Raw genomic sequence first — 21,547 nt, forward strand, 5'->3', positions numbered from 1 at the left:
AGTATAATATCTTTATTATTCCTAAATTATAACAGGATTTGTCTTTTTTATGTTCCAGTTTTCTGTCAATGTTCTGTATTTCCATCTCTGTGGGCATATTCACTAAACCGCTGGGCTTAAACCCTCCAGCTAATTGGATCGGCCCAGTTCAGTAATGAGCTGCAGTGTAAACCATGTGGCTAATTGAATATGTCCCTAAATTTCCTAACAATAAACTCTTAGTTTACAAGTGATATATTGTTTGTTCATCACCACTCTTAGGTACACATATGGAAAGCCAGTACAAGGGAATTATACCGCTACTGTGTGCCGAAAGCCTTCTTATAGGTGGAGTGCTGTTCCTAGAAAAGAATATGAACTTTGTGTTAATTTCAGTGGAAAGGTGAGATCATTAGAAAGGCTGCATAGATAAATTACATGTTCATATACAATAGGCTAATGTAAATTAATGAAAGTTTAAGTGAGATCAAAGACTGTGTTATCTACTGTATGTGAGGAATCTGTATTGTACAGCATATTATGATTTCTCCAAATGCCCAACTTTCTTCCTTACATAATTGTCCTTTTTAGCCTTTAGCCTCCTCCATTGGCTGATTAGTGTCTGTGGCGCTCAGTGATTTTTGACAAATGTTACAGAACACATCTGTGTTCTAAAAAATAGGATTTTAATTACCTACCGGTAAATCCTTTTCTCCTAGTCCGCAGAGGATGCTGGGGTCCATATTAGTACCATGGGCTATAGACTGGTCCACCAGGAGCCATCGGCACTTTAAGCATTTAATAGTGTGGTCTGGCTCCTACCACAATGCCCCTCCTACCAGACTCAGTGTAGAAATGGTGCCCAAGGAGATAACATACTTTGAGATAAGGAAATACACAGATAGTGGCAAGATTAATATCAGCTCACACAACAGGCAAATCCGGCTAACATGCCGGAAAACTCAGCAACAGCTGAAAAAGTACTGAAACAGTAAACAACGCAGAACTTACGTAGGAACCAGGCAGTACTGAACTACAAAACCAATGCAGGAAACGAAGCACTGGCCGGGCGCCCAGCATCCTCTATGGACTACGAAAAAAGGATTTACCGGTAGGTAATTAAAATCCTATTTTCTCTTACGTCCTAGAGCATGCTGGGGTCCATATTAGTACCATGGGGATGTACCAAAGCTCCCAGAACGGGAGGGAGAGCGTGGAGGCTCCTGCAAGACTGCCTGACCAAACCTGAGGTCATCAGAGGCCAAAGTATTGAACTTGTAAAACTTAGCAAACGTGTTCGACTCAGACCAAGTAGCTGCTCGGCAAAGCTGTACAGCCGAGACACCCCGGGCAGCCACCCAGGAAGAGCCCACCTTATGAGTAGAGTGGGCCTTTACAGATTTTGGACACGGCAATCCTGCAGAATACGCATGCTGGATGGTGAACCTGATCCAGCATGAAAGCGACTGCTTAGAAGCAGGACACCCAACCTTCTTGGGATCATAGAGGATAAAGAGAGAGTTAGATTTTCTATGACGAGCCCTCCTCATCACATAAATCTTCAAAGCCCTCACAACATCCAAGGCCTTTGAAGCAATTGAGGAGTCAGTAGCCACTGGCACCATAATAGGTTGGTTGATATGAAAAGTGGATACAACCTTAGGCAGGAACTGTGGACGAGTCCTAAATTCCGCCCTATCTTCATGGAAGATCAGATAGGGACTTTTACAAGACAAAGCCCCCAATTCCGACACGTGTTGAGCAGAAGCTAAGGCCAACAAAGTGACCGCCTTCCACGTGAGAAACTTGATGTCAGCCTTCTGTAGAGGCTCAAACCAAGCTGATTGCAGGAACTGAAACACCACATCAAGATCCCAGGGTGCCGTCGGCGCCACAAAGGGAGGTTGGATGTGCAGAACCCCTTTCAAAAAGCTCTGAACCTCAGAGAGGACAGCCAATTGTTTTTGGAAGAAAATGGACAAAGCTGAGACCTGAACCTTGATGGAGCCCAATCTCAGACCCATATCCACACCTGCTTGCAGGAAAAGGAGAAAACATCCAAGTTGAAGCTCCACCGCAGGAAATTTCTTAGATTCACACCAAGAAACATATTTTTTCCAAATGTGATGGTAATGTTTAGATGTTACCCCCTTCCTAGCTTGTATCAGGGTAGGAATAACCTCACTCGGGATACCCTTCCGAGCTAAGATCTGGCGCTCAACTGCCATGCCATCAAGAATAGCCATGGTAAGTCTTGATAGGCGAACGGCCCCTACAGTAGCAGATCCTCCCAACGAGGTAAGGGCCTTGGATCTTCCAGCAGAAGGTCCAGCAGATCCGCATACCAAGCCCTCCTTGGCCAGTCTGGAGCAATGAGGATCGCCAGAACCTTTGTTCTTCTTACCAGTAGAAGAACTTTTGGTATCAGAGGAAGTGGAGGGAACACATACACTGACTTGAACACCCACGGTGTCACTAGTGCGTCCACTGCCACAGCCTGCAGGTCTCTCGACCTGGAACAGTACCTCCGCAGCTTCTTGTTGAGGCGGGAGGCCATCATGTCTATGTGAGGAACTCCCCACAACCGGTTACCTCCTCAAACACCTCCGGGTGGAGGCCCCACTCTTCTGGATGGAGATCTTGACAGTTGAGGAAGTATGCTTCCTAGTTGTCTACTCCTGGAATAAAGATCGCTGACATCGCCACCGTGTGTCTTTCTGCCTAGAGGAGGATTCTTGACACCTCTGACATTGCAGCCCGCTCTTCGTTCCGCCTTGTCAGTTTATGTAGGCCACTGTGGTCATGTTGTCCGACTGCACCTGAACAGCCCGATCCTGTAGAAGGTGTGCTGCTTGTAGAAGACCGTTGTATATGGCTCTTAGCTCCAGGATGTTTATTGGAAGAAAGGGATTCTTGATTCGACCACCTTCCTTGAAAGGTTTCCCCCTGTGCAACTGCACCCCAACCTCTTAGACTTGCATCTGTGATTAGAAGAATCCAGTCCTGAACTCCGAACCTTCAACCTTCCAGAAGGTGTGGTAGTTGTAGCCACCAGAGGAGCGAAATCCTGGCTTTCGGTGACAGACGTATCCTCTGGTGCATATGTAGGTGAGATCCCGACCACTGGTCCAAGAGATCCAGCTGAAAGGATCGAGCATTAAACCTTCCGTACTGCAGAGCCTCGTAGGAGGCAGCCATTTTCCCCAGAAGGCTGATGCACTGATGAACCGATACCCGGGCAGGCTTCGAGAAATCCCGGACCATTGTTTGAATCACCAATGCTTTCTCCACTGGTAATAACACCCTCTGCACTTCCCTGTCTAGGATCATCCCCAGGAAAGACAACCTCCTTGTTGGCTCCAGATGAGACTTTGGAAGGTTCAGGATCCAACCGTGCTCCTTGAGCAGTTGTGTCGTGAGAGCAATGGATCTTAACAACTTCTCCCTGGACGACGCCTTGATCAGGAGATCATCCAGATACGGAATTATGTTCACCCCTTGCTTGCGGAGGAGAACCATCATCTCTGCCATCACCTTGGTGAAGACCCTCGGTGCTGTGGAGAGGCCAAACGGCAGTGCCTGAAACTGATAGTGATCGTCTAACAGTGCAAACCTGAGATATGCCTGATGCGGCGACCAAATGGGAATGTGAAGGTATGCATCCTTGATGTCCAGGGACACCAGGAACTCCCCTCTGTCAGTCATGAGATGACTGCTCTCAGAGACTCCATCTTGAATTTGAACTTCCTGAGATAAGGTTCAAAGATTTCAAGTTCAGAATTGGCCGTACCGAACCATCCAGCTTCGGTACCACGAAATGGTTTGAATAATAACCTTTGTTCCACTGATGACGCGGAACTGGTACAATGACTTCGGATACCACCAATTTTTTGATAGCTTCCAGAAGAATTGTTCTGTCTGACGGCAGAGCTGGCAAGCCTGATTTGAAGAAACGGTGAGGTGGGAGAGTTTGAAACTCCAGCCTGTACCCCCTGAACACAATATCCTGCACCCAAGGGTCCAGGCCAGACAACATCCAGACGTGGCTGAAATGCCGGAGTCTTACCCCCACCTGACCTTCCTCCAGGCTGAGCTGTCCACCGTCATGCGGAGGACTTTGGGGTACCAGAAGCAGGCTTCTGGTCTTGGGAACCTGTGGGAGCAGGCTTCTTTCCTTTAGCATGACCACCTCTGAAGAAGGTGTGAGGAGGCTTGTTCTTTCTAGGCCGAAAGGACTGTGACGTGGCTGGTGTAAAAGGCTTCTTCATAGCCGGTGCAGCTGATGGGAGAAAAGGAGACTTACCCGCGGTAGCCGTGGCAATCCACGCATCCAGCGCCTCCCCAAAAAGAGCCTGACTTGTATATGGTAGGCCCTCCACACTTTTCCTGGATTCCGCTTCCGCAGACCACTGGCGCAGCCAGAGACCCCTGCAAGCCGAGACGGACATGGAGGAGATTCCCACAGCCATGGAACCCAGGTCCTTCATGGAATCTACCAGGAACCCTGCAGAATCCTGAATATTACGTAAAAATAAATCAACGTCACCTTTATCCATCGTAGTCAAGTCCTCCTGCAGAGTGATTGACCACCTGGCAATAGCTTTAGAAATCCATGCACAGGCAATAGTAGGCCACAGTATAGCCCATGAAGCCGTGTAAATGGATTTGAACATAGCATCCACCTTGCGATCTGCCAGGTCCTTCAACGCAGTAGATCCCTGTACTGGTAAAAACACGTGTTTTGACAGCCTGGAGACAGAGGCATCTACTATCTGCGGAGACTCCCACTTCTTTCTATCTTCCTCTAGGAAGGGAAAAGCAACTAAGACCCTCTTAGGGATCTGGAATTTTTTCTCCAGATTTTCCCAGGCTTTTTCAAAGATAGCAATTAATTCCTTAGATGCTGGGAAGGTGAGGGGGGGCTTTTTACTGTCCGTGAAAAAGGCCTCCTCAACCTGCTCAGGAGTTGCATCAGAAATGTGCAACACATCCCGTACGGCCTCAATTATCAACTGCACCCCCTTAGCAAGTGATGCCGTCCCCCTCGACACATCCCCGTCACTGTCTGCAGTGTCAGAATCGGTGCCTGGGTCATCCTGCATAATTTTGGCAAGTGCACATTTGTGAGAATGTACCACAGGGGATCCTGAGGGAGCAGTATCAGACCATACAACCATAGAGGATTGCAATACCTGAGTTGCATGCTCAGTTCTTGCAACCCTTTCAGAAATCTGAGAAATAGTCCCCCTAAGAGAGGCTAACCACTCCGGTTCTCTAGCTGGGATCTGCGCTACAACAGTGCAATCCTGATTACATGGGATGGGATCTTCCTGAGAAGATAAATACTCTGCAGCATATGAAACAGAGTCTCTAGACATGTTTACTAATACACACCACTCACCCCACATACACACAGGGTACTGGGTATAGACAGAGTTTCCCCACCAAGAATGGCAGAGAGACACAGAGATTGGAGCCAACCCATACACAGCGCTATTAGAGGTATAGGGAAATCCTAAACCTGCGCTGACTGTGTCCCTTAATAGGTGACACAGCCTATACACAGCCTCCCCTCCCTTCTACAACACCCTGGTACAATACAGATAGCTGGAGTTGCACTAGATGGGCTGATCTTCCACTTGCATCCAACTGCAGGCAGGAAAATGGTGCTGAAACGCTACTGGGTCTGCTCTGAGGAGAAGCTCCGCCCCCTTAATGGTGCTGTCTTCCCGCTCTTCAAGATTATACTGGCCTGCGGTATTGGTGTGCTGGCTGAGATCCGCAGACCCTGACAGGCTGGATTGGTCAGTGTAGGGTCAGGCGCTGGCTCAGGGCGCCCAACACAGCGCCGCACCTATATACCACTGAGCCGTCCGGGAGTACAGTTAATACTACGCTCCTACCCTGAAGCCGCCATCTTCACACTGACTCCCCTGCTTGTTAGGGGGGATGGTGACTCACTCGCCACACTTCAGCTCTGCAAGGGGGTGGCGGCCTGCTGCCGGGGTGAGCGTTCCCCTGTGGCGGGGCGTGATCTATCCCCTCTGGAGCTCAATGTCCAGTCAGCGGAGTCAGTGGCTCAGACCCCGCAGGGGGGACACTGCTCCCCCCCCCATCAGTCCCTCGATGCAGGCAGGCTGTTGTCAGCAGCTTCCTGTTAAAAAACAAACTCTAAAAATAAACTTTACTAGAAAAGCTCTGTAGAGCTCCCCTAGCTGTGACTGGCTCCTCCGGGCACATTTTCTAAACTGAGTCTGGTAGGAGGGGCATAGAGGGAGGAGCCAGCCCACACTCTCAAACTTTTAAAGTGCCAATGGCTCCTGGTGGTCCCGTGTATACTCCATGGTACTAATATGGACCCCAGCATCCTCTAGGACGTAAGAGAAACATCTGTGTTCTAAAGCATACAGGGACAATTTACATTAGTTGCAATTCACACTTATTTTCAAACATAGAAATATGTATTAATGATTCTGGTTTGGTTTATTGCAAGATTTTAATATTGGGGTTTTGTTAAAGTGAGTAATCAGGCACCAGTAGGTAATGTGCCAGAGGATTATCATAAGGATGATCTGGAACAAGTGGAACTCAGGAGAATCAACAGGAACCAAGAGCCAATAGCTAGTAAGCACAGAAAGTAAGGTGAAGACCAGGCAATGAGAGGGGTTGTCCAGAAGTAGGTCATATAGCCCACCAAATAAGAGCTGCTTTGTAAATGGACAGAAGCACTCAGCTGACATGAGGCAAAATTTACCAAAGTTCGATTTTGGTGAACAGATTTACTTAAGCCCAAATCGAATGTCAAATCGATTCTATTGGCAGATTCAATTTATGGCCCAATAGAAACTGACCTCCAAATCGAACAACAAATCGACCCACAAATCTCCAAATGTTTAGACTGATCCTAGACATTCAATTTTGGTTTATAACCACATTCGAAAGACAGGAAAATAAAAGTGATTACTTTTTTAAGTACCCAGAAACACATAGAAAGTAGCAAAAATGGATGCCTAAGACAATGGTATGTTCTGCACCTACCTATATCATGCAGAACACAACCTGACTGAAAAAACATTCTCAATACTGTCAGCAGCTTCATGAGTTGAGTAGAGCACACATTTAGGGGTATATGCAATTAGCGGCGAATCGCGGCAATTTTTCGCCCGTTTTTTAATTCGACACAATTCGCCCGTTGAATTTCGGCAGGTGGGTGCCGAAATTCAACATATTCAATAAAAAACGGATTCGACAGTCCCGCGGTCAAAAAACGGCCGATTTGCCGGATTTTGTTCCGTTTTTTAAAAACTGGGAAAAACGAGAAAAAAACCCGAAAAAAAATGGCGTGGGGTCCCCCCTCCACAGCATAACCAGCCTCGGGCTCTTCGAGCCGGTCCTGTTTCTAAAAATCGGGGGGGGGGGGGAAATGGCCAGGGGATCCCCCGTATTTTTAAAACCAGCACCGGGCTCTGCGCCTGGTGCTGGTGCAAAAAAATAAGATTTTACTCCCCGGAAAATCTATTTCTCGTAGTCTGTAGTGGATGCTGGGACTCCGTAAGGACCATGGGGAATAGCGGCTCCGCAGGAGACTGGGCAAAAACTAAAGAAAGCTTTAGGACTAACTGGTGTGCACTGGCTCCTCCCACTATGACTCTCCTCCAGACCTCAGTTAGGATACTGTGCCCGGAAGAGCTGACACAATTTAGGAAGGATTTTGAATCCCGGGTAAGACTCATACCAGCCACACCAATCACACCGTACAACTCGTGATACTATACCCTGTTAACAGTATGAAAACAACGAAGCCTCTCAACAGATGGCTTCTCAACAATAACCTGTTAGTTTAACAATAACTATATACAAGTATTGCAGACAATCCGCACTTGTGATGGGTGCCCAGCATCCACTACGGACTACGAGAAATAGATTTACCGGTGAGTAAAATCTTATTTTCTCTGACGTCCTAAGTGGATGCTGGGACTCCGTAAGGACCATGGGGATTATACCAAAAGCTCCCAAACGGGCGGGAGAGTGCGGATGACTCTGCAGCACCGAATGAGCGAACTCTAGGTCCTCCTCAGCCAGGGTGTCAAACTTGTAGAATCTTGCAAACGTATTTGACCCCGACCAAGTAGCTGCTCGGCAAAGTTGCAAAGCCAAGACCCCTCGGGCAGCCGCCCAAGAAGAGCCCACCTTCCTCGTGGAATGGGCTTTTACAGATTTAGGATGCGGCAATCCAGCCGCAGAATGCGCAAGCTGAATTGTGTTACATATCCAGCGAGCAATAGTCTGCTTCGAAGCAGGAGCACCCAGCTTGTTGGGTGCATACAGGATAAATAGCGAGTCAGTTTTCCTGACTCCAGCCGTCCTGGAAACATATATTTTCAAGGTCCTGACTACGTCCAGTAACTTGGAGTCCTCTAAGTCCCTAGTAGCCGCAGGCACCACAATAGGTTGGTTCACGTGAAACGCAGATACCACCTTAGGGAGAAACTGGGGATGAGTCCTCAATTCTGCCCTATCCATATGGAAAATCAGATAAGGGCTTTTACATGACAAAGCCGCCAATTCTGACACACGCCTGGCCGAAGCCAAAGCTAACAACATGACCACTTTCCACGTGATATATTTGAACTCCACGGTCTTAAGTGGCTCGAACCAATGTGACTTTAAGAAACTCAACACCACGTTGTGATCCCAAGGTGCCACTGGGGGCACAAAAGGGGGCTGAATATGCAGCACTCCCTTAACAAAAGTCTGAACTTCAGGCAGTGAAGCCAGTTCTTTCTGGAAGAAAATCGACAGAGCCGAAATTTGGACCTTAATGGAGCCCAATTTTAGGCCCATAGTCACCCCAGACTGTAGGAAGTGCAGGAATCGACCCAGCTGAAATTCCTCCGTTGGGGCCTTCCTGGCCTCACACCAAGCAACATATTTTCGCCATATGCGGTGATAATGTTTTGCTGTAACATCCTTCCTAGCTTTAAACCACAAGTATAGTTCTTACTCCTCTCCTTCGTATTATTCTCAGTACCTTGGGTACGAGAGGAAGAGGAGGGAACACATAAACCGACTGGTACACCCACGGTGTCACTAGAGCGTCCACAGCTATCGCCTGAGGGTCTCTTGACCTGGCGCAATATCTTTTTAGCTTTTTGTTGAGGTGGGACGCCATCATGTCCACCTGTGGCCTTTCCCAACTATTTACAATCATTTGGAAGACTTCTGGATGAAGTCCCCACTCTCCCGGGTGGAGGTCGTGCCTGCTTAGGAAGTCTGCTTCCCAGTTGTCCACTCCCGGAATGAACACTGCTGACAGTGCTAACACGTGATTTTCCGCCCAACGGAGAATCCTTGTGGCTTCTGCCATCGCCATCCTGCTTCTCGTGCCGCCCTGTCGGTTTACATGGGCGACCGCCGTGATGTTGTGTGACTGAATCAGTACCGGCTGGTCCTGAAGCAGGGGTCTTGCTTGACTTAGGGCATTGTAGATGGCCCTTAGTTCCAGGATATTTATGTGTAGGGAAGTCTCCTGACTTGACCACAGCCCTTGGAAGTTTCTTCCCTGTGTGACTGCCCCCCAGCCTCGAAGGCTGGCATCCGTGGTCACCAGGATCCAGTCCTGTATGCCGAATCTGCGGCCCTCTAGAAGATGAGCACTCTGCAACCACCACAGCAGAGACACCCTGGTCCTTGGAGACAGGGTTATCAACCGATGCATCTGAAGATGCGATCCGGACCACTTGTCCAACAGGTCCCACTGAAAAGTTCTTGCATGGAACCTGCCGAATGGAATTGCTTCGTAGGAAGCTACCATCTTTCCCAGGACTCGCGTGCAGTGATGCACCGACACCTGTCTTGGTTTCAGGAGGCATCTGACTAGAGATGACAGCTCCTTGGCTTTCTCCTCCGGGAGAAACACTTTTTTCTGGTCTGTGTCCAGAACCATCCCCAGGAACAGTAGACGTGTCGTAGGTACCAGCTGTGATTTTGGAATATTGAGAATCCAACCGTGCTGTTGTAGCACTTCCTGAGATAGTGCTACCCCGACCAACAACTGCTCCCTGGACCTCGCCCTTATCAGGAGATCGTCCAAGTACGGGATAATTAAAACTCCCTTTTTTCGAAGGAGTATCATCATTTCGGCCATTACCTTGGTAAATACCCTCGGTGCCGTGGACAGACCGAACGGCAACGTCTGGAATTGGTAATGACAATCCTGTACCACAAATCTGAGGTACTCCTGGTGAGGATGGTAAATGGGGACATGCAGGTAAGCATCCTTGATGTCCAGTGATACCATGTAATCCCCCTCTTCCAGGCTTGCAATAACCGCCCTGAGCGATTCCATCTTGAACTTGAATTTTTTTATATATGTGTTCAAGGATTTCAAATTTAAAATGGGTCTCACCGAACCGTCCGGTTTCGGTACCACAAACATTGTGGAATAGTAACCCTGTCCTTGTTGAAGGAGGGACACCTTGACAATCACCTGCTGGGAATACAGCTTGTGTATTGCCTCCAACACTGCCTCCCTGCCTGAGGGAGTTGTTGGCAAGGCAGATTTGAAGAAACGGCGGGGGGGAGACGTCTCGAATTCCAGCTTGTACCCCTGAGATACTACTTGAAAAATCCAGGGATCCACCTGTGAGCGAGCCCACTGATCGCTGAAGTTTCTGAGACGGGCCCCCACCGTACCTGACTCCGCCTGTGGAGCCCCAGCATCATGCGGCGGACTTGGCGGAAGCCGGGGAGGACTTTTACTCTTGGGAACTGGCTGTATGTTGCAGCTTTTTCCCCCTACCTCTGCCTTTAGGCAGAAAGGAGGCGCCTTTAACCCGCTTGCCCTTATGGGGCCGAAAGGACTGTACCTGATAATAAGGTGCTTTCTTTGGCTGTTAGGGAACCTGGGGTAAAAATGCTGATTTCCCAGCCGTCGCTGTGGAAACTAGGTCAGAGAGACCATCCCCGTACAACTCCTCACCCTTATAAGGCAAAACTTCCATGTGCCTTTTTGAATCTGCATCACCTGTCCACTGCCGGGTCCATAACCCCCTCCTGGCAGAAAAGGACATTGCACTAATTTTAGATGCCAGCCGGCAAATATCCCTCTGTGCATCTCTCATGTATAAGACTGCATCTTTTATATGCTCTATGGTTAGCAATACAGTGTCCCTGTCTAGGGTGTCAATATTTTCCGACAGGAAATCTGACCACGCAGCTGCAGCACTGCACATCCATGCTGAAGCAATAGCTGGTCTCAGTATAATACCTGAGTGTGTATATACAGACTTCAGGATCGCCTCCTGCTTTCTATCAGCAGGTTCCTTTAGGGCGGCCCTATCCGGAGACGGTAGGCCACCTTTTTTGACAAGCGTGTGAGCGCTTTATCCACCCTAGGGTGTGTTTCCCAACGTGACCTATCCTCTGGCGGGAAAGGGTACGTCATTAGTAACCTTTTAGAAATTACCAATTTTTTATCAGGCGAAGCCCACGCTTCTTCACACACTTCGTTTAATTCCTCAGATGAGGGAAAAACTACTGGTAGTTTTTTCTCCCCAAACATAATACCCTTTTTTGTGGTACCCTGGGTAATATCAGTAATGTGCAAAACATTTTTCATTGCCTCAATCATGTAACGTGTGGCCCTATTGGAAGTTACATTTGTCTCATCGTCGTCGACACTGGAGTCAGTATCCGTGTCGACATCTGTGTCTGCCATCTGAGGTAGCGGGGGTTTTAGAGCCCCTGATGGCTTTTGAGACGGCTGGGCAGGCACAGGCTGAGAAGCCGGCTGACCCATGTCGTCAAACCTTTTATGTAAGGAGTTGACACTTTCACGTAATTCCTTCCATAAGTCCATCCACTCAGGTGTCGACCCCGCAGGGGGTGACATCACATTAACAGGCATCTGCTCCGCCTCCACACAAGCCTCCTCATCATACAAGTCGACACAGCCGTACCGACACACCGCACACACACAGGGAATGCTCTGACAGAGGACAGGACCCCACAAAGCCCTTTGGGGAGACAGAGAGAGAGTATGCCAGCACACACCAGAGCGCTATATAATACAGGGATCCCACTATAAATGAGTGTTTTTCCCTTATAGCTGCTTATATAATATATACTGCGCCTAAATTTAGTGCCCCCCCCCCTCTCTTTCTTACCCTTTTGTATGCAGGACTGCAGGGGAGAGCCAGGGAGCGATCCTTCCAGCGGAGCTGTGAGGGAAAAATGGCGCCAGTGTGCTGAGGGAGATAGCCCCGCCCCTTTTTCGGCGGGCTTTCTCCCGCTTTTTCTGGAAATCTGGCAGGGGTTAATTTACACCTATATAGCCTTTTGGACTATATATGGTGTATATTTGCCAGCCAAGGTGTCTTATTGCTGCTCAGGGCGCCCCCCCCCCCCCCCCCCCCCCCCCAGAGTAGGGGTCTCCCGTATTTTTTACACCAGCATCGGGCTCCACTAGCTGGACAGATAATGCCACAGCCAGGGGTCACTTTTATACAGCGCCCTGCGGCCGTGGCATTAAATATCCAACTAGTCAACCCTGGCCGGGGTACCCTGGGGGAGTGGTGACCCCTTCAATCAAGGGGTCCCCCCCAGCCACCCAAGGGCCAGGGGTGAAGCCCAAGGCTGTCCCCCCCCATCCAAAGGCTGCGGATGGGGGGCTGATAGCCTTGAGAAAAATCCAAGAATATTGTTTTTTTCCAGAAGAACTACAAGTCCCAACAAACCTCCCCCGCAAGCTGGTACTCGGAGAACCACAAGTACCAGCATGCAGGAGAAAAACGGGCCCGCTGGTACCTGTAGTTCTACTGGAAAAAAATACCCAAATAAAAACAGGAGACAGACACCGTGAAAGTAAAACTTTATTTCACACGTCGACACACACATACTTACCTATGTTCACACGCCGACATCGGTCAACTTGTCCAAGTAGAATCCACGGGTACCTGAAAAGAAAAGATAATTATACTCACCTGATCCAGGGTCCAGAGTATAATCCACGTACTTGTCAAAATAAAAAAACGAACACCCGACCAAGCCAGACTGAAAGGGGTCCCATGTTTATACATGGGACCCCTTTCCCCGAATGCAGAGACCTCCGTGACAGCTGTCACAGAAAGGTCTCTTAAGCCAATCAGCGAGCGCAACGTCCTGGCACTCTGCTGATTGGCTGCGCGTCTGAGCTGTCAGACAGTGCATCGCAAAGCCTCTCCATTATATTCAATGGTGGGAACTTTGCGGTTAGCGGTGAGGTCACCCGCGGTCAGCGGCTGACCGCGGGTAACCCCACCGCTGACGGCAAAGTTCCCACCATTGAAAGTAATGGAGGGAGCTGTGCGATGCGCTGTCTGAGCTCAGACGCGCATACAGACAATCAGGTGAGTGCCACGAAGTAGCGCTTCCTGATTGGCTGAAGGGACCTCTGTGACAGGAGTCATGTGGGGTCCCGGCATTCGGGGAAAGGGGTCCCATGTGTAAACATGGGACCCCTTTCAGTCCGGCTTGGTCGGGTGTTCGTTTTTTTATTTTGACAAGTACGTGGATTATACTCTGGACCCTGGATCAGGTGAGTATAATTATCTTTTCTTTTCAGGTACACGTGGATTCTACTTGGACAAGTGGACCGATGTTAGCGTGTGAACATAGGTAAGTATGTGTGTGTCGACGTGTGAAATAAAGTTTTACTGTCACGGTGTCTGTCTCCTGTTTTTATTTGGGTATTTTTTTTCCAGTAGAACTACAGGTACCAGCGGGCCCGTTTTTCACCCGCATGCTGGTACTTGTGGTTCTCCAAGTACCAGCTTGCGGGGGAGGCTTGCTGGGACTTGTAGTTCTTCTGGAAAAAACAATATTCTTGGATTTTTCTCAAGGCTATCAGCCCCCCATCCGCAGCCTTTGGATGGGGGGGACAGCCTCGGGCTTCACCCCTGGCCCTTGGGTGGCTGGGGGGGGGACCCCTTGATTGAAGGGGTCCCAACTCCCCCAGGGTACCCCGGCCAGGGGTGACTAGTTGGATATTTAATGCCACGGCCGCAGGGCGCTGTATAAAAGTGACTCCCGGCTGTGGCATTATCTGTCCAGCTAGTGGAGCCAGATGCTGGTGTAAAAAATACGGGGGACCCCTACTCTTTTTGTCCCCTGTATTTTTTGCACCAGCACCAGGCGCAGAGCCCGGTGCTGGTTTTAAAAATACGGGGTATCCCCTGTCCATTTCCCCCCCGGATTTTTAGAACCAGGACCGGCTCGAAGAGCCCAAGGCTGGTTATGCTTTGGAGGGGGGACCCCACGCCATTTTTTTCCGGGATTTTACCATTCCATCTAAAAAAATATATATATATATATTTTTTTTTATTTTTTTAAATATATAAATAATACTTGTGACTCCAAAAAAGACAAATCAAGTACCTAATCCCTTCTAATATAAATAGATATGTTATTACCAAAAAAAAACCCACCAAAAAAAAAATGTTTTCAATTTTTTTTATTAGATTCCGCCAGCAAAGTGTAGCGGATTGAAAATGACGAATTTACTGTCTAAAAGCACTGTTGTCAAATTTCAAAACTTCAATTGAATATACTTTTGTCGAATTGCAGCATTTGTACCATTGCAGAAAAGTCGAATTTGTCAAAAGTCGAATTTTAAAAAGTCGAATTTTGAAAGTCCGTTTTTTGGGTGAAAAGTACTGAATTGCATTGACAATTTTTTTTTTTTGAGCGAAAAAGTGCAGTTTTTCGACTTTTTCGGAAATTCGACCGCAATTGCATATACCCCTTGGACTTTTAGGGGGGAAAAAAAAATATGCAAAAGATAGCACCAGAGCACAATATTTGCAAATTTACAGTAACTTATGATGAAATTAGCAAAAAAACATGAGTGAAGTAAGTGCCTATCCAGATTCTGCCCATGATGCTTACATCCTCAACAACTCATCCCTGTCTGTTTAAAATCTTTTTGGACAAATTGCAGATTGATGGTTGTTGTGTAAGATAGCAGTATGTGTTAAATTTGTAAAACATTTTGGAGGCACATATAGTCACCCAATCCTTGGCAGAATGCATCTTTGTTTGAATCCAATAATATTTTCTACAAATTGCATATTTTTTCATCAATATTTGCAAAATGTATCTTTTTGCTTACCTGCCAAAATTAAAAAACATGTCATGTATTAATGTATTAAACAATGTAATGAGTGTGTTTCTCCTTTAATCAATGAGCATGAGATACATTTGGACCAATAGGAAGCAATTAGGGTGTTGGGATTTCAGTGAGGATTTGAGGTTTGATTTAGGAAGGGATTTCATAGATTTAATTTTAAAACCCTTCTAAACATGAATCAACATCGAACTCGATTTTAAAATCAAATGCAAAATTGATTTTTAGTGAATAAGGTAAAATTCAAAATGTTTAGAAAGACCAAATAGAATCAATTTCAATCGATATGGAAGATTTATAAAGCCCCTTCCAAAATGGAATTTTTAGTAAATATACCCCTGGAGTCCCAAGCAGAGATTGGCCAGCCACAGAAGGAAGAAAAACAAAGATGGTGGCACCCATAAATCACGGCATGGGATACCACTGTGACCGCAGTTGCCCAGACCTGGCAGGAGGGAGCTTAAAGCCAAGGAAGATGACCACCAGAGTTAACACTGCATATGAGCATTGCCATATTGTTACTGTGTAGAGTGACATACTGTAGTGGGACATGCTCATCTCCCCCATAGCCCCAAGAGAACTGCCTGTTTTACCTGCATTACCGCTGTTCCAGCATCCTGCACTGCGACCCACACCATGTATATAGTCAAGAGCTGGTGAACTGCTACAACCCTGCCCTGATTAGTGAATCAGGGCAGGGTTGTAGCAGTTCACCAGCTCTTGACTAGAGCCATTTCAGTAAGGATTCAGCAGAAGACACAGTAGTACAGAATCAACCCTGGTATGTGTGCTTACTGACCTTCTGATGGCAAGACAAAGAGGTGATTATTCAGTCTTAATCCTTATGGTTCTGCCTGCAACATTTGATACTGTGGACCATGGGATTCTGATTGAGGAAAATGTCTGTCGACTGGATGGCACTGCCCTTAGCTGTTTCAAATACTTTCTCACTGGCAGGTCACAGAGAGTTTCACTTGGAGTATACTCATCATCACCAGTGCCACTGCCATGTGGTGTGCCACAAGGTTCTCTAATATCTACCATGCTTTTTGCAGTATACATTCTACTATTGGGTTATATAATCAGATGACATTGCCTGGTCTGTGCTATGCAGATGAAACACAACTGTACCTGTCCTTTGATCTGGGTACTGAGAACCCAATAGCAACCCTAAATGGCTGTCTAGCTGAGCTCCAGGAGTGGATGAGTGACAGTTGGCTTGCTACTGATTCCTGATAAAACAGAGGTCCTTATGATAGGACCTCAAAGGACAAGACTGCAGCATAGCCAACCAACTAGACTTATGCATGGGAGTTCAGGATTGCTAAACATTGATCATGTGCAGAATGTTGGTGTTGTCCTGGATGGTGGCTTGACACTTAAACATCAGGTATCAGTCACAATCCAATCCACAATCTTTCATCTGAGGAACATAGACAGAATCAAGCACTTAATTCCTTCTGAGGATCTGCCAATAAGTCATATATGCATTTGTTTCATCTCAGTTAGACTCCTGCAATGCCCTATAACCTTGGTCTCCCAGAAATAGAATTGCATCACTTGCTGCTGGTACAAAATGCAGCTCTCAGACTGTTAACCAACCAGTCCCGCTCCAGCCACATAACACCCATTCTCTACTGCCTCCATTGGCTGCCTGTAACATGGCAATTCTATTTCAAGTTTGGTTTACTAACTTTCAATGTCCTATATAACCAGGGTCCAAGGTACCTAAAGCAGCTTCTGATTCCATACAGCCCTGCTTAATTTCTGCAATCTGTATATGAATGACTTTTAGCAGTACCTAGAATCTCCTGTAATTCATCCTGAGGTCAAGCTTTTTAGCCATGTGGCTCTGACTCTATGGAACTCACTTCACTGCACATTTCCAGAGAACCCCACTTTAGAATCCTTCAAAAACAAACTCAAGACCTTCCTGTTTACTCAGTATTTCCTTAATATACCTTTAGTATATCCATGCAGGGGCGGATCCAGAACAAAATGACAGGGGGGGCACCACAATAGGGGAAGGAAGGGGGGGGTTCGGCACATGCTCCTGTGAAGAGTGTGGCATTGTAACAAGGGGTTTGGCCTCACAGAGAATGCCATACCCATGCGTCACGCCCTCGTTTTCATCACGCTGGGGGCATGGAGTACTAGGGCAGTGGGTGACAGGATGAGAGTGCGGGGACGGTAAGTGAGCAGGGACAGGCCTGGTAGGGGACAAGGCGATGTGCGGGGACAGGGTGAGTGTGCGGGGATAGGGCAAGTGTGCGGGGACAGGCCTGGTACGGGACAGGGTGAGTGTGCAGGGACAGGGCAAGTGTGCGGGGACAGGCCTGGTAGGGGACAGGGCAAGTGTGTTTTTAGTTACAGCGTCCCTTTCTGTAATTATTTTTTTTATAGTCCCCATTTTTGTTGGAGTGGTCCAGTGTGTTTTTAATATAGTGCCCTCTGTCAGGGGCGTCAGAATGATTTCACACTGGGGGGGCAAGTTTGAATTTCATTCTGGCGCCCCTGCTGTGGTGCCGATCTCCTCTCCTTCAAACACCCCCTCCCTCCCCTCCCTCCCCTCCGCTTCCGCTGTGGTGCTGGTCGCTCTCCTTCAGTGCGGGGGGGCGCTTACCTCTGCATCCCCGTGGGCGGTGTCCCCTCTTCTGTAATACCCAGCTGTCTCCTCAATGGTGATACATTACTGGGAGAAGGCGTGGCCCACAGCCATGCCTCCTCCAGTAATACATCACCAATTGAGAGACAGACGGCTAGTACAGAAAGGGGCGACGCATCATGTTTGTGTGTGTGGGGGGGGGTCAAGCTGCCCCCCCCGTTCCTATGCCTATGCCCTCTGTCCCCCGTCCTGTTTCCAGCATCTACCTGTCCCCTTACGTCCACCCACCTCACAGCAGCAAAGCCTGCTTTCTTCTCCCAGATCCCCTGTCAGGCTGTGGCAGTGTCGCATCCTAATTACAGCAGATGTGCGACGTTGCCGGGAGCCGGGACTGGCGCTGCTGTAAGGGACACGGAGGCAATGCACGCTAACACAGCTGACTACGCACCCTGTTACTGTATGGTATCAGTGGCAAACGCAGGATTTTCATGGGGGGGGGGGGGGAGGGAGTCCGTACGTGCACAAGGTGTGTGTGTGTGTGTGTATGTATATATATATATATATACGCACACAGAACATCTGTACATCGACATACACACACATACTGTACACAGCATACATGCGTACACAGTTTACATGTACACATCATACACACACACACAGTATACATGCACACAGTATACATACATACATACATACATACTAACACGGTATACATGCAAACATACATACATAGTATGCATGCACATACATAGTATACATGCACACAGCATATTATACATACACACACTGTACATACATATACACAGTATATATGCACACAGCATGCACACACACTATACATGCACACAGCATACTGTACATACATACACACACACACACAGAGCATATATGCACACACAGTACACATGCATACAGCATATATACATAGTTACACACACATTCTATACATTTACACAGCAATACACACACTCATTAATAGTAAACTGAACCCCCTCCTCACCTTACATTACTGTGGGAGCCGAAGACAGCAGCCACTGCCTCACGTAGCTCTGTCTCATGGCCCCTTGAACTGCCTGAGAGGAGCTGCGCTTCCGCTGCAGCTCCCCCTACAGGCAGCCACCAGCGGCAGCAGCAGCAGCAGCAGCCAGGTTCACACTGTCACTCGGACAGTGTAAGGAGCTTAAAAAGCTTCTCGTCGGTAAAAAAAAAAAAAAAAAAATGACAGGGGGGGGCACGTGCCTGGGTGCCCCCCCCCCCTGGATCCGCCACTGTATCCATGGTCCCTGTGTTTTATGAAAATGTTTTCTGTATTTCATTGTCTCTGTACTGCAATATGTTCCATCTGTTAAGCGCTTTGAGATAGAATAATAATAAAAATAATTAATATTTTTAATATTATTATTATTATTATTATTATTATTATTATTATTATCATGTGTACATACATATAAATTTTGAGTCTTGTCCTTTAGTGCCAAGCCATGTCAAGTTCTAAGTCAGTGACAGTGGTTTAGAGGCAGCAGGACAGCCTCAAGCCAATATTCAACTCAAACCATCTTGAGTATTATAACGTCATTAGATATTCTCCAAATGATTTTGACTTACAACCAGGAGTTAAAGTGGGGGGAATGAGGTGGAACTTAGTTCCACCACCTGTAATGGTAGGGCGAACTAGTTCCACCTCCTCCATTGCCCTGCACAGTAATTCCAACAGAAAAGCCCACCCCATCATCTGCGTCAATCGATGATACAGGTGGCACTAGTGATGCTGATGAGCTGCAGCCACCTACTCCTTCCTCAGATCCTGATGCCTCCATGGTCCTCTTCCAAGAGTTCCACCACCTCACCAGGACCACTTTAAGCCCTGCTTACAACTGAAAAATGTATGTATGGTCTATCAAGATAATTAACAAAAACATTAATTTATAGTTGTTTAGCTTGTTTGAATAGATAACCAAGTTAACTTTCTCAGTAAGCTATGTTCATGCAGCCCTTAATTCTTATCATACTGTGAATATCACTGCAAACCTTGCCACAGATATTTATGGTATTTTGCAGCTGAATAAAAGCACAAAGTTTTCTTTAACCTGAGAGCTGGAAATCTTCTGTTTAATAAATTATTCCTGAAATTGTTCTTCTCTCACTCTCAGTTGGATGAGTCAGGATGCCACAACCTAGAAGCTAAATCTGAGACTTTAAAATTGAACAACTCAGAGTATGAACAAATGTTAAGGGGAAAGGCCTCTATTTTTGAAGAGGGAACAGGTAAGTTCTTTATCAGAAATATAAGACATTTGTCCCTTGACACTTAAGCAGGAATGTACAGTACTGTGCGTTACATACTGTAGCAATCACTTCTGTTTCTCACCCAGAAAGGTTTGAAATGTTCAATGAACAATAGGTCAAATTTAGATGTTGATGGATGTGCAGCTTATTCTGCAAAGTACTGACGTTCGGTTCTTTGTGCATGAGCTGGACCTGTACTGCATATTTGCAGTATGGGTCTGCGACGTAGGACGCAGATTGGCAGCAGACTGTCAGTGATTGACAGTCTGCTTCCATTTGGGGATGGGGAGACGGCCTCTGTTTCCCAAAATGGCGGCATTTTTCTGCCATTTTGGAGGAGTGAAGAGGCCAAGATATCCGTTGGATGCTGGAGATTTCCTGGCCTCTTAGATGGATCTATGGCAGCCTCATGGGTCACGTAGCCGGCCGATGATGTCGCAGGTGATCCGATGCTGCGTTCTTTTCAAATCTGCTGCTAACTGGAGGGTCTGGAAGTGGGATTTAAATTTTCACTAATATTAAAAGCAAAATCAGGAGTGGTTTGCATTAAATGTTAGAACTGTTCTAATTTCTGCGGCCACAATTGCCAACAAGCTGTGGCATTGAACAGGTGCCACATAGTAAATAGACTCGTTAGGTGTGTAAAATTATGCTTAGTAGAGATTTGACTGCATTTCATCTTACCGGGATACGGTCTACATGGTATACAGAGGCAGAACTCTGGGAGGCAACGGAGTCATCTGCCGCCGGGCTCCTGCTCTGAAGGGGGCACCTCTCCTCCCATTCTGTGACACCATTGAATTAAGTTAATTGATAGCTGTCGCTGTCTTTTCAGTGGCCGACTTCCTCACTGGTCCCTGCACCTTACAAATCACACCCTCTTTATTATACTGAATATACACATTTTACAAGGGTCACAGCCAGGATTAGAAACCACAACCTATTACACTGGAAGCAGACACCTTACTGATGAAGCTGTTTGCTCCTGTATAGGAAATATAAGAATTTTAACTATATGAAGATACTTCTCTGACAATTACACGTAACTTCATATAGTAAGAATTCTTATTCTTCCTGTACAGGAGCAAATAGCTCCATCAGTAAAGTGTCTGCTGTTAGTGTAACAGGTCATGGGTTCTAATCCTGGGTATGACTGCTAAGAAATGTGTGAATTAAAATAAAACACAATTAAATGTTTAAATACAGTATATAATTTTTTTTCAGAACACTCCATATACACACACATACACAAACATATATTTACCTTAATATAGGAAATAGGGGGGCACCAATATTTATCTTGTCTCCGGGCGACTGTGACGAACTTACGCCACTGATGGTATACCATACTTGGTCTGAGAACTCGGTAATATGCGTGTAATTTTCAGTAGTAGAGCATTATCGCACACTTAGTGGAGGTCTAGCATGAAAATAACTCATAATAATACATCTCTACGAAACACTGTACGTTGCCAGTTTTAATTTATCATATTAGAGGTGCGTACACACTA

At 47.0% G+C, this 21,547-nt stretch overlaps 1 protein-coding gene across 1 annotated transcript in view; it reads left to right on the forward strand.

Moving 5' to 3' along the window:
- LOC135056673 (alpha-2-macroglobulin-like) overlaps window positions 1–21,547 on the forward strand; it is a 174,711-nt gene that overhangs the window by 27,770 nt on the left and 125,394 nt on the right. The window contains exons 8-9 of the mRNA XM_063962123.1: window positions 262–382; window positions 19,901–20,015. Coding sequence (XP_063818193.1) covers window positions 262–382; window positions 19,901–20,015 — 236 coding nt within the window. The remainder of the gene's footprint in view (window positions 1–261; window positions 383–19,900; window positions 20,016–21,547) is intronic.

This window comes from Pseudophryne corroboree, chromosome 3 (genome assembly GCF_028390025.1).
Source record: "Pseudophryne corroboree isolate aPseCor3 chromosome 3, aPseCor3.hap2, whole genome shotgun sequence".
In the NCBI taxonomy this organism is placed as follows: domain Eukaryota; kingdom Metazoa; phylum Chordata; class Amphibia; order Anura; family Myobatrachidae; genus Pseudophryne; species Pseudophryne corroboree.